The sequence below is a fragment of the Podarcis filfolensis genome (assembly GCF_964270895.1).
Source record: "Podarcis filfolensis genome assembly, chromosome: 5".
NCBI classification, from domain to species: Eukaryota; Metazoa; Chordata; class Lepidosauria; order Squamata; family Lacertidae; genus Podarcis; species Podarcis filfolensis.
Window position 1 is genome coordinate 75,475,964 of NC_139608.1, and position 14,599 is coordinate 75,490,562.

The 14,599-nt window shown below is 41.5% G+C and overlaps 1 protein-coding gene across 6 annotated transcripts in view; it reads right to left on the minus strand.

Moving 5' to 3' along the window:
• GRID1 (glutamate ionotropic receptor delta type subunit 1) overlaps positions 1–14,599 on the minus strand; it is a 702,351-nt gene that overhangs the window by 285,770 nt on the left and 401,982 nt on the right. For all 6 annotated transcript variants that reach the window (XM_083614626.1, XM_083614625.1, XM_083614628.1 and 3 more), the window contains exon 4: positions 5,679–5,884. In XM_083614626.1, coding sequence (XP_083470752.1) covers positions 5,679–5,884 — 206 coding nt within the window. The remainder of the gene's footprint in view (positions 1–5,678; positions 5,885–14,599) is intronic.

The following is a 14,599-nucleotide window of genomic DNA, read 5'->3' on the forward strand; positions in this document are numbered from 1 at the left end:
TTCCTGCTCCAGGGCAAAGGCTAATAGAGTTCTGTCAAGAGAACAAGCTGGTCATCACAAACACGCTTTTCCAACAACACAAGAGACGACTCTACACATGGGCATCACCAGATGGGCAACATCGAAATCAGATTGATTATATTCTCTGCAGCCAAAGATGGAGAAGCTCTATACAGTCAGCAAAAACAAGACCTGGAGCTGAGTGTGGCTCAGATCATCAGCTTCTTATAGCAAAATTCAAGCTTAAACTGAAGAAAGTAGGAAAAACCACTGGGCCAGTAAGATACAATCTAAATCAAATCCCCTATGAATACACAGTGGAAGTGAAGAACAGGTTTAAGCATTTAGATTTGGTGGACAGAGTGCCTGAAGAACTATGGATGGAGGCCCGTAACATTATACAGGAGGCAGCAACGAAAACCATCCCAATGAAAAGGAAATGCAAGAAAGCGGGAGGCCCCATTAGCTAAAGTGCTACCTCAGTTTCAAGTTAAGACGTCCAGAATGAATTAAGATCTTAACCCGAGGTACCAATGTATAAGAATCACTAGTAATCCACAAATGTTTATTTTTGTTGCTATTGCATTGAGGAGCTTTCTTCATGAAATGTTTAAGACTTTCCACTTCACACGGTGATCTTCATTACATCAGTGCCTCAGGTCCATTCTCAGGTATTAAGCACCTCGTAGCATAATAATAATAAAGTTGGGAAAACCTAGTGAGAGGCTAATCATCATTCAAGCAGAAAAGCACATGGTGTCGCAAGGTGCAATATTTTAGAATCTGAGGCAAAAGGGAGTTGTGTTTAAATAAATAAATAAAACATTTTGCTGACAAGACACTTCAGACTGTTCAGAATCTCAACCCAAGTATTTCACATGTATTACATCTCCAGACACTGGGGAAAACACACTATCACATCTAAGCAAATCTAAAATTGGGGGAATGAAGCTTGCTTGCATTCTTGATTTTTAAATATTTAAGTTTTCCGTGAATTAAATTGACAAATTCACCTTTCACTGTAGCAACTTATAAGCAAACATCTCATAACATCAGATGAAGAAATATTTAGCTTTACCATAGAAATGGGAGTTTTATGAGATACTTGAAAGATTTTCTAGTCTTTTGGTTAACCTTCGATTATAGCTGCAGAAAATAATAATTTTCAGACTGCACAGTGTATTGAGTATGAGAGATATATAGATTTCAAACAGATTAATATACTCTTACTAGGAAACCTTTCTTCCAATTTTCCTTCAGTTTTTCTTTAATCAATTTCTTTCCTTTTTTCTTTTAACTTTTTGTTTAGTTTCAGACACAGGTGAACAGAGATACAAAATAGTTTATATATACATTCAATTTGTTGTAATGTTTGAAAAGCTTTAAAAATAGTTGAATAAGAATGGAACAACAACACATCCAAAGGTGCTGTGATCCAAACCATTTGCACTTCTGTGGTGGCTCCATTAAAATCATTGGAACCAAAATGGATTTGTCATTCTGTGTACACTCTCTTTTTAAAAAATAAAAATAAAATAAAGCTAAAAAAGAAGCATTACATACTTCATAGCACTTAACCTTCATCCAGAATATCAGTAGATATTCCACCAATTTCCTTAAATTCATTAAAATCACAATGCCACCGAAAGTTGAAAAACATGTTTAAAAGTTAAAAATATATAATGTCATTCTTAGACTATTCTTATTACGGTAATAAAATATCCTAAGGATGTATTGCTAGTTTTCTAGAATAAGGTAACAAATATGCCTCCTGATTAGGTGCTCTCCATCATCACACACACACACAGAGACCTAGGAGAAGAATTGCAATAAGAAGGTACAGTGCACACAGGATTGCATGGGACCTCCCATCTCCTAAATGAGAGGAGAAAATAAGAACCAAAAGTACGGTCCAGGTTCAAGTTCTGTGATGCTCCTAGATGGGGTGAAGCAACAGGAGAAGATCTGCTCATTGTAGACTGACTCTTGTATAATCCACTTCTACCCAGCTCTTTGTGATTTTATTGAACTCCTTGGTTGGATAACTGCATTGCTGAGATAGTCTACCTTGCATACAACGTGCTCCTGTTGTGCTGGACAGCTCCTCAGCCTCACCATTATGGTCGGAAATTTAGTCAAACCTGCTGTGGTTGTTGGGAATGGGACAATATTTCTTTTCTTCCATAAATAATAAAAACACATTTAATGCCTTGCTGAAAACCATCTCAAACACCATACTTTGTTCCTCCTGTGATTGTAATGGTGTGCAGGGGGTCCACAGATGCATAAATACTATGGAGTTAAGTAACCTGCTAGCTTCCATATGGCCAACATGATTGTCGAATTACTCCCTTCAGCATATTGCAAATGCACGGAGCCTTTAGAGAGATTACATACTTCCATTATTCAACTTCCCTTTCCAAAAGCTTTTTTTTGAATCAATCAAGATTCAGTAACAGAAGATTTTTGAACAAATTACTTCTTAATTCAGCCCAGACTTATACTCCTGCAGGGATCTGGAAAAATATCAGGATCATTAGCCCTAATAATTCCTGTAATAGCACTTTTCTCTGGGGATGGCCAAAGCAGCATGATAATTTAGTACATTACCCTTTAAACTTCACAGTCCTGCAGGGCTATTGCCTTTCCAACATGTGAATGCAAACCTCATGAATATTAGCAGGAGTTATGGATTTTAGAGGTGACTGGTTTGATAGCATGTAATGAAATATGGTCGCTAGAATGAAAAGAAATATAACTCAGCCTCTGATTTAACCACTTTCTTTTCAGCAAATCTGAAAGCCTACTCATAGGTGTATCCTTCAAGATCTGGAAGGAAGCCAACATATAGAGAAAATCGTATTAGAGATACTCAAAGAGCATTGGAAAACTAAGCTGGTTGAACTGATTTTAATACTTTACTCCAGTGGCTTTCAAACTCAGTTCTGGGGAGTCCTGTGGTTGGCTCAGAAGCTTATTGTTTGTCCCTCAATAAGACCACAAATAATGGAGGACAAGCTTTCCTTAAAGGTAGCTCAACAACAAATACTTATTTTTCCAAACAACTACAGAAGATTGGTGAATATATATTGTGTAATCTCGCTGTATACAAGTTGTACAAGTGACAACAAAGTATTTCAATTTCAGTATTCCAGGGCACACACTAGTTTGCACAGTGTAATGGACAATAAATACCACATGTGAACTAAGTATGCACCCCAGAAAAAACTCCGCAAACCTTTGTTATATGCACAAAGATTCTGTTGAAAGCATGTATGAGCTCTTTTGCAGGTGCTAAAAAGGAAATGGTTTCTTAAGGCAGAGCATTTTAAAAACGCTGCCTTCCACAAAGTATCTGGATGCTCACAACAGTTAGTTCTTGCTTATTTCTTATTCAGTCTTTTTTTCACTCACATATAAATACCTAACCATTTGCATTTTTTATTATGAAAATTTAGTCTGCATTCCATGTTCGCACCAAGCAGCCAATCGTAAATTAAATAAAGTGTTAAATACAAAGTGTAAAGCAGTGATGAACTACAATAATACTTCAATGTCACATTGGCTAAGGAACAAAAACTGAAAGAAGAGCAATTAAGATCACATTCCCTCGGTGTACAAATGTGGCATTACCTGAGCTCTGGCACTTGTGTTTTTGATTTTTCAAGTTACTAATAATCTATTTCATTTCAGAAGACAATGTGTGAAAATTAATAAATGACAATATTATCCCACAAGATAATAACGGTAATCAGATTTGCTGCCCAACAGTTACACCTGAATTGTAATTAGTTTCATCTCCAACAATTCTAAAGATTAAAAAAAGGATGGCAACAAATACTTGCTGCTGTAGATTAATAAGGAAGAACTGACATTGAGCTGCCATAATAAAATTAGTGGTGTGGTGTGGATGACTACTAGTTAATTAAATATATATTGTGGTGGTGGAGTTCTGCTACATGGCTCAGCTCACAGGGCACCCAGATCACACCTATAAAGCTCTGGTTTCTCTTCAGATTGTAAAAATCTTTCGCCTTTTACTACTAGGCTCAATACAAAGGTTGATTCCAAAGGCAACCTAGATTAGGGTGAGGAACCTTTCTCAGTCCTTCTGAGGATCCTTCTTGGGACCACATGGCAGTGGTGGATGGGGACAGAGACAAATAGAGGATGGAGCAACAGATAGGACACTGTCCATTGCAAAGTAGGCTACATTCTAGCCTTGTGAAATTCGGGGATTGCTACACACACACACCCCTCTTCATCCTTCGTTTAGGACAGGGGTTGGCAAAAATTTTTAGCCGTGGGCCACTCCACTGTCCCTCAGACCTTGTGGCGGGCTGGGGAAGCAGCACTGGGAGGCGGAGCTGGAAGAAGGGGGGGCAAGTAGTCCTCCTCCCCAGCCCCAGCCCCTGTGCTTACCTTCCCAGGGGCTGCTGCCGCCACCACTGCCACTGCTGCTGCTTCTCGTGGGTAGGCAGAGTGAGCTTGTCCGGTCCACTCTCTGGCCCACAGGAGCACCAGGGCAGCAGCGGCAACAACAGCGGAGGGAAGTTGAGCTGCATGAAAGGGCTGGCTCCGGGGAGGGGCTGCTTAAAATGGTGCTCAGCCAGCTCAGCCCAACCCCCTTCTTTCTCTAGGCAGGGAGGGGAGAAGCCAGGAGGAGGTAGGGAGGAGGCCCCGCCACAGTGTGTGTGAGGGAGTGGGGGGGGTGGAACAGCGCAGGGAGGGAAATGGTGCATCCCAAATAAACAGAATCCCCATGCCGATCCATGGACAATCCGCAGGCCAGACCCTGAAGGCAATTGGGCCTGATCCGACTTGCAGGCCTTAGTTTGCTGACCCCTGATTTAGGAAATCAAGTGATATCATCCCTGTTCAACAACAGCTTCCAGTCATGCTGAAGAGGACACGGAGCACTGCCAGTAAATGATTTTCCAAATGAGAGTTCACACAACCAATATAGAAAGGCATGAGGGCCACATTTGGCCCCTGGTCTGAGTTTCCCCACCTCTGTTTAGATTATCAGGTGTAACACATTTCAGATAACTAATATTTCTGAGGCATATTCACATGAAACTCTTTTCTGATCTCTATCCCTTGAAGTTCACACTTCAAGCCATCTCTCTTAATTCCTTATACCCCTTTTCCCCAAATCACAATTAACAGTTCCCTACAGTCCCATGTCCTCCATCCAGGTTTTCATGGAATACTAATGCTCCTCAAAAGACAGTATCAATTCATCTATCAGTGCAGTACTCTTCAAGTACATACACACCAGCTTAACTAAGACAACATGAAATCTAGCTCCTTGTCAACTTCAGAACAGAAATACTACAGTTAAATACTTGTTTTAGCTTTGCAGACCTCATCACTCGATTCAGATGAAATATTAAAAAGGGATGCTGAGTCATTTAGGCCTTACCCAACACGACATACACACCTCTGACTAACAGCATATTACACAGAGCTTTTAGTACAGACCGGAAGAGACCCAACTCAGACTCCATGACACAAGTGTGGAAATTGTATTTCCCAGATACGCCAGTGTCACCTCATATCTCTCACACATCTGCAAATGAGTGCTTTTCAGAAAAGTTCCTAAGACTGCAAACTAGTATTTTTATTTTTTTACAAGAATTACAACAAGAAACTGGTTCCAGAAAGAATGTACTAACCTCGTTGATAAAAGTTTGTGCTCCTCTTGGACTCAGAAGTAAGATCGCTCTTCGTAACGTATCTCGATAGCGATTCAACTCTTCTGTTTTCATAGTAGTGAAAAGGCTGGCAAAAACCCTGCTGATGTTCCTGTCTACTTTTTGTAAAGATACATCAAGTCCTAGCTTTGAAGCTTGGTCCAGAAATCCTTGTAGACCACGGATATCTGCCAAAGAGAAACACAAATTATGTTCTTGGTGTTTTAAAGCTAGGAGCAAGGAGAAAAAGCAATGACAAAGGCCAACATGCAAAGAGATGCCTTGCAGGGGCTAGTGGCAGCCCAGTGGAATTTTATTTGAATAAATTACTTGTATGCCGTATCAAAACCTACCCTTGAAAGTCTCCATATACAAAGACAACCCAAGGCATTATGGTGCTCAAGGTACAAAACCCAAAAATATGCCTTTACCCAGTGCTATTTTTCTAGAAAAAGAGGTGCCAGAACTCATCATGAATGCCTCCCTTGTTCTTCTTTAATGGCAATGGCGCCCACCTGAGAGGTGCCAGAACTGAGTTCCAGCTGAAAAAAGCCCTGCCTTTGCCTTTTCTGTAGTGCCAGACCTGATGCCATTGGGCATGGAGGAATGTCTGGGTTCCCAGAACTACAGCTTGTTAGCTCTATGTATTCTAGCCATCATGTTTTGAGTTAACAATTGGCTTTCCCCGCTCCCCCGCAAAAGGTAGACAGCCTTGTCTTCAGCTGTGTGCTATCAGTGTGCTTTGCCAAGTTAATTTCATCTCACTGAACGTTTCCTGTGAACAGAGTGGTGCCCTTTACTTACATTTCCTGGAGATATGTTAAATGCGGCAAATGCATGATATCATGGAACTATTTCCATGCAACCCACAGTGACTTCCATCAAGGTCAGTCTGCAAGCTGCCTGTGAGAACCAAACCTGAGACTCTGACAAAGCCTGATTTCACAATATTAAGTTTGTTTGTTTGCTTGCTTGTTTGTTTAAATGCTTTAGGATTTGGGAACAGTGGCAAAACACAACGGTACCCTACTGTTAGTGCCAACGTTGATGGTTTGAATTTGAAAGTGCCTTGATCAAAGCAGTGTGCAGGACTACTTGCAAACATCTTCATCTGTGTCCAGCCGTGGGTATTTTTGCACAATAGAAATACACTGAGATCATTAGATTTCCCCCCTTGTATCTAACATTGTCAACACATACTAAATATGGGTAACTTGATATTTTTGCTCAATAATATGAGAGGTTTAACAAAGTTATAAGAGGAACTTCCTTACCCTGAGAGCTGCTGCACATGTGACCCATGCCATAGAGATACAACTGTGAATGCCATTTCCATCCTCACCCTAACATTCAATATTCCTCATTACAGCACCAACTGCCTTCATTAGGACATTTGTATACTGTTGTGCAATGACACTTATTTGTTTGGAATAGATCAGGGGTCAGCAAACTTTTTCAGCAGGGGGCTGGTCCACTGTCCCTCAGACCTTGTGGGAGGCCGGACTATATTTTGAAAAAAAGAGAAAAAAAGAACAAATTCCTATGCCCCACAGATAACCCAGAGATGTATTTTAAATAAAAGCACACATTCTACTCATGTAAAAACACGCTGATTCCCGGACCGTCTGTGGGCTGGATTTAGAAGGTGATTGGGCCGGATCCGGCCCCCGGGCCTTAGTTTGCCTACCCATGAAATACATCAGGGATGTCCAACAAGTCGATCGCGATCTACTGGTAGATCCCCATGAGGTTTTGGTAGATTGTGGTCGATCTCTGGCTCCTGTTCCTTAGCGTCGCTAAAACTGACTCCGGCCCCGCCCTCCATTGCTGTTTGATCTCTGGAAGGGAAGACAGAGCTTTCTCTGTGCTGCTGTTTTCATCCATAATGATCTTTTTGTGAGTGACTTTACCCCTTTGTCCTTTGCCTTTAACCCCCCCCCCCAAATGGAAGTCCCCCCCCAAGCTTTTTTCTTTAACCCCTAAAAAAACCGGGGCTTTTCTCCTCCCTAAAAAAAGTCCAACAACTTCGAGCTGACCCAGTTTTTATTCTGAAAGTAGATCGCAGTCTCTTGAGAGTTGGCCATCCCTGGAATAGATCATAGTGTGCCCTGAAGTTCCTCCATATTTAAAGCAGCCATACAAGGTAAATTACCAATATTCCCTTTGGGGGGGAGCAATAACAGAGGCTAAGGGGTGGTGATTAGTAAAAGACCACCGAGTAAGTCCAGAATCCACCCTTGAGCCAAAGAACTTAGTGTAAATGTGTGAATGTGCTTCCCTCTATTTTAGCATCACAAAACTTCTGTTAAGATGAGAGATGTTTAGATGTGGGTCTCTACAGGCCAAATCCGACCACACTCTTAGTCTCATTGAAATGAATGTAGTATGAAGTGTCAGGAACTTTAGATTTTTAAAATCTAATTGTTTAGAAACAGCAAAAAGAGAAATATTATTATATAGTATATGTGGTGTGTGTGTGATTATATTCAGAATTATCATGGCTTGGATTCATACTTTGTAATGTATAACTAAGTCTGGATTCAACCTACTGCTTGCCATACACATTCAAATAATAATCACAATGATAAGGATGCAAGTTACTCAATAAAATATTTTATTGATGCTGTCATCTTGGTGTTTGGCTTCTGCAAATTCAGATTCTCTGATCCCTTGCTATCTTTATTCTTTTATGGCTCTATAGTATATGACTTACAGTGACAAAGTAGTAGTTGTTGTTTTTAATACTGTCTGGTTCTTCATGTTAATGCAGAGCTTGACAAATAGACAATCCTCCTTTTGGGTTGACTAACGTTACATTTTACCAGCATCTAAAGCTGTTTTGGAAAAAGGAACATTATTTGCAGTGGATGATGAATGAGGATGCTATTGCTTTAGGATGAATTATATTCTCCACAAGCTCACTGAGCAACCAGATAGGAAAGCAAAAGTATTCAGAAAGTTTGAATGAAAAATTGGAACCGTGGTATGTGTGTAGTGGGAACGAAAGTGTTTTGTCTTGAATAGTGACTAGATGTTGCATATCATGTATGGCAGGCAAGCACTGAAAATATTTTTAATTAAAAAACACACACATTCCTGCTCCAATCCCAGCTACAAGTTGGAAGTCACTGCCAATAATTTCTATGGGCTTTGGATTCAAAGGACTCACTTAGAATCAGATTCCAATGGGTTTCCACGGTTCTCCTTTAAGCATACTACCAAAAAGACTTTTAGGTTGATAGAATAGTGTACCTGAGGAAATATGGCAGGTATAATGCAGAGCACCTTCACCCATTGTGGGACTCATTTCAAGATGTGCCAGGCCACATACTGTCAAGAATGAATGACAGGTTTGTCTCTCACCATAGTTTGTTCTCAAGTTCAAAACTTTATTTCTCCGCATAACTGGCAAACAGTCACTTATATGGGAGAATGTAGAGAGCTGTATCTGAGGACAGGATTAGGCGAGGGACTCAAACTTGCTTCCTCCCTCTAGTGTCTCCTGCCGTTAAGAATCACACTCACTCTGGTCTACAAAGCCCCACTATTTGATAGATATACTTAACCGTATCCTTGCTTAGGGATGCTTAAGTAATTCTATTTCTGTGAATTTCAAAGCTTACTGACCTGATCAGCATCTCCCAGACAAATGTGCAGATCAAAATGTATTAATCCTTTGGATTTTGCACTTCTCCAAAATTGGCGACCCAGGCTCAGTGCAAAATAAGAAAGAATAAAAGGCACGCCCAAATGCATACTCTGAGATAAAAGGCATGCATAGATATATAATTTGTGATAAATTTCATAATAATGAAATATTTCAACACAAAGGACTTGAACACATATTTCTGTGTGGCAAATTAATGTGGAAACAGGACAAGACTTCTAAATGAACACTTGTAACACTGATGCGAATCAGAAATAGAATGATCTGCCCATCTCTATCCTCAGTTTTGTTTTGTGGTCACACTAGAATGTGTTGGGATATTTTAGAAAGGAAACAAAATGTTGGGAGCCGGTTGCATGATTTTGATTTAAATAACCATTCTCCAGTGCTCACATTGGACAAAGGCATGTGTTCCTTCCTTCCAGGAGGAGGAGGAGCTGGGAACATTAAGGACCAGACATTTAAAAGGTGTTGTTTGCAGACATATGTGGTGAAGCCACATGTGGTGAAGTCAAAGTGTGGCTACAGACACAGGATCACTCATCCCTCCCTGCATAACTGATCATACTAATCACGAATCACTTTTGCAAAGGAATGATTTAATGGTGGTACTAAATTTCCTACTGAAACCATTCTTCACATTAGGCGTGGTGTGGGAAGTCCAGTTATTTCAGAGTCTCCTGTGACAATAAGTCAATTGACGTTGGAAAGGAGAGAGGCAGGCATATAATCTCCAGAGCTACTTATACTCCTGCCATCAAAGTAAATGGAAAGGGGAGTGTGTATTTGGGTGCTAAGATGTGGGAAGAATGACTTTGGATGCAGGTGAGAGGGCTGATGAGATAAGCGGGAGTGGGACAGCACTCTTTTAAATCTATGGATTCACTAAATAGCTCCCCCCCTTTACCCCATTTGGGAAAGAGGGAGAAATGATGAGTAGCCAATATAAGGAGAACCTATCTCTCCTTCATGTACCCACTCAATGGTCAGTTTTTGCCATTATGTCTCCTTTGTACATGTTTGTATTGTACCCAGTACCAGTATTTTTACAATGGGAGCCCACCCTTTCACTTGTTGTTTTCTAATCTTCTTTCTCCCATCTTCCTTTTTCATTAAATTATTTTGTTTCAACTCCTGCCATCTTCCAAAGAACTCTCATTTATGGCTGTTTCATTTAATGCATGTGCTTTTCAGTTGACAAATTAACACTGCGTGTACAATGAAATGTCTGCCTTGGCATTAAATACAGTGGGTTTTGTGTGTGTGTGTGTGTGTGTGTGTGTGTGTGTGTGTGAAATCTGTTTATATTGCTACTTTTCTGAGTCTCACTTGTGAAAAGACATTTCCCACATACTTCGTCCTTGGTGGAATCATCAGCACGGATCAATCTTTCTCAGTACACATTAGATTTCCTTGTTCCACCACTTCACTGCTTCTGTATTTACCTTTACCTATTATCTCATAACACTTTATCTTATTGGCATTTATAGTTAGTCAAAGTGGACAACACCAATTTTCCAAGCTAGCGAAGAGTATCATTATGCCTGCCGGTTATATGCTGTGATTTGCCTAAGCTAAGGAGCTTAACTTTAGATCACTGTGCCTTCCGACTCATATAACACACCTATAGATTAAGGACATAATTTTAAAAAACCCAAAAAGCTATGGTAATTGTATTGCTACCAGACAAAGGCAAAGTTTGACAACAACAACAAAGTTTGCTTCATTTCCCACAGATTAACATGAGTCTCTCATTAATGGGAGTCTTGGAAAATTCTAGTCAGAAATACCACAGCTTGTGACTTTGATAATTTTTTTGTTCTGTGAAGAGGTTTAAACAGTTACTGAAAACAATAAACATCCCTAATCCATATTCTTCATTTAATTCCATCAAAAATTAAATTTGCTTAAGAATAGATCCGCTATTGCCTTTTACCATTCGCCTTTAACTTGCTACACTGATTTAATGTCTTAATTTACAGTTTATGAGTTTCCTGTTTCCCTGGTTGTGTTAACATGGAACACTAAACCATGGGGAATTCCTTGAGACTAAGCAAAGCCTTGGTCTCATTCACTCCCTTCTCCTCCCATGACAAGTTTCAGTTTCATTTTTAAAACATCTCAGCTTAGTGTTATGTATGAAGGAACAGCTCAGTTTTTAAACAAGTTAAACAACACCATGGGTTATGGGCTGACTTGTTTAACTAACCACTGCTGCCTAGAGGCTGATACAGTCCAATAATACCCATAGGTCAGGGGTGTCAAACTCAAATTCATCGGGGGGCCGCATCAGCAGTTTGGTCACCCTCAAAGGGCCGGTTGTTCAGGCAGCCGTTGGATCTGTCACATCACAGGATGGCATGTGCTCAATATAAAAACAAATGGAGGTTTCCTGAATGCATGTAAAGTGGAGGTTTCCTGTGTAGAACGGCCGGCGCCGCTAGAGGGCAGACGTTCTCTGGCTTGTAGGCTGCCGTGCATGCGCTGAAGAGGCGGCTTTCTTGTGTCAAAAAAAAAAGCGAGAATAAAAGGTGAAGGCTGGCAGCCGCCGGCGGCTACACGGGCCACATGACGAGGTCTGGTTGGCTGGATTCGGCCCGCGGGCCTTGTGTTTGACACCCGTGCCATAGGTGGAATCTATACATAAAATATACATATAAAAAACGTTCTGAAAATGCTTTTTCTTTAAACCTTTTTTCAAAAAACATTGAATTTCCCATAAGGCTCACAATCGCCATTTGGTGTCACATTATATATTGCACTTTAAACACACTTAAAATGTTTTATTCACAGCTCTATAGCTGACTAGCCCTGCACTCATTGAGTCACTGGCCATATTGCCTTGACCAAAGGAAAAAGTTTGACCACTGTGAAGGAAATGGACTGCTATAAAAAGTGAAAATCCTGTTCTGTGTTTGGGGATTATGAAGCTAGTTTGTGGCTTGACTCATGGCTTTGCCTATGGGGGGGGGGGAGGATAACTTGGAAGGTGTCAAAAATTAATTAGGTGAAGATAAACTATGTACAGTACACCCAGGACAGAGAAAATTGTTGCCTTTGAGGCTTTTGGAATGTGTGCAGATTGGAATGTAAATCAAAGGTAAGCCCAGCCTATAATTAGTCAGGGACTTCTTTTACATTTGGCATTCAGATCAGGACAATCTCACACATCATTCTGGAGGATGAGATCTGCCTAAGTCAGAGGTTTTCAACCTTTTTCAGTCCACGGCTCCCTTGACCAACTGCATTCTTTCTGTGGCACCCCCATGGGGCTCAGGAGCCCAGTTATAGCACCCCTTACCTGCAGAGCCGGCAGCCTCTCACCCCTTTTTGTACACCCTCAGCCTCCTCTCCCCTCTCCTTGGGAGTCCTCTGGGCAGCCGCTGCTGCCACCCCTGGTCTCTGAGCCGCCCCCACCCCAAAGAGAAGTGTCTCCTCACACTGCCCCACAGTGGCTAAGACTTGTCTGTCCATTCCCAGCAGCAAGGGCTGGCAGACTGGCTGGTTGGGCTCCCTCACCCACTTGTTTGTTTACTCCTGAGGCTGCCTCAGCTCCTTGCAACCAGCAGCCCCTGACCAGCCCCAGAGGCTCCATTCACCTGCAGAGCTTGTAGCCAGGGCTGCTGCAACAAACAGCTGTGCAAGTCTTTGGGAGGCAGAGACGCAAGAGGGCATCAGAGGAGGGAGGGAAGGAAAGAGGGACAGAGGCCAGTGCTGCCCAAGGCACCCCCACCAGACCCATCATCCCTTTTCCATCGGCAGGAAACCGGAAGTCGTAACCACTCTTATGTTTAAATCTTTTTCATAAGAACAACCTTGCTTATTCTTTCAGCCACATTCACTTTTGCTTACAAAACCTTGGTGCTCTCCATTTACAGTGGTACCTCAGGTTACATACGCTTCAGGTTACATACGCTTCAGGTTACAGACTCCACTAACCCAGAAACAGTGCTTCAGGATAAGAACAGAAATTTTGCTCCGGCAGTGTGGCAGCAGTAGGAGGCCCCATTAGCTAAAGTGGTGCTTCAGGTTAAGAACAGCTTCAGGTTAAGAACGGACATCCGGAATGAATTAAGTACTTAATCCGAGGTACCACTGTACATACCCTCCATTTACATACCATTAGATACACATCTAAGTGCCAAGTTCCGTGCTAGCTTGTACGGTTCTCGAGGAGATACCAGGAGTTTCAGGCTGTTTAATGAACAGCAGCCTGAGAGGAAAGAAAACCTTTCACCTAGAAGCAGCAATAAGGTAACATGAAGCATGGGCAGCAGAACCAGACACTCTGTTTGGCTGGCACCCCAGCTTCCCCTCACAGACCATAACAATCACAGATTACATTTCTTTATTTTGAATGCCAGACCTTCCAAGTGTCCCTGTTTTCCAGGGACAGCCTGGATTTACAGATGCAGTCCCAGTTTCTGATTTGATCCCAGAATGTCCCACTTTTCCTTTGGGCACCCCTATTTTCATCTCAGAAAAGTTGGAGGGTATGAAATGCTCCTCTTGGGGCAGTTATACTCAAGCCTCTCTTGCACTACAGTTTGGGGCGCTTTGTGGGGGGGGTTTTTCCTGCTTTGATACCTGCCTGTATGTCTCTACTTCTCTTCTTGGCCTTGTGTTTTTTAATCATACTTCCTCTAAGCAATCTTAAACTCGGAAGAGTTTAAGTTTGCTTAAAGAAAGTAAGATTTTTTTAAAAGTCTACCCAAAGAGCTGCTTTTTGCACACATTACTGATTTGTTTACACTTTCCTGGGTTTCTCTTTTTCCATTCCCAACACCTTCCAATAATGGCCTCTGCTATGTTTTGCGCCATTTTTTACAGGCTGCATGTGAAAGCTTTAAAAGACATTAACACTATCATCACACATTAACAGGCTTTAACATACCCTACGTGTCATTCTGAATCACAGTACAGACCATGAAACAGGCTATTGGTGCTGCACGTCTAGACTGATGCTACATGGATTATATTAATTGCAAGCCTTCTGGGCTCGCTGAAGAGACCAAGGAACACAACCCTCCCACAACCCACCACCATCCTCAAAATACACGAACAGTATTTCAATGGGTGTACCTTTGATTACAGCATGGTCGGCCAATTGGTGCCAAAGAAGGACAGAACTTTCTTTATGTATGCAACAACAGCAGCAAGAATTCTCATTGCAAAGTATTGGAAGACACAAGAGCTACCCACCCTGGAAGAGTGGCAGATGAAGCTGATGGACTAT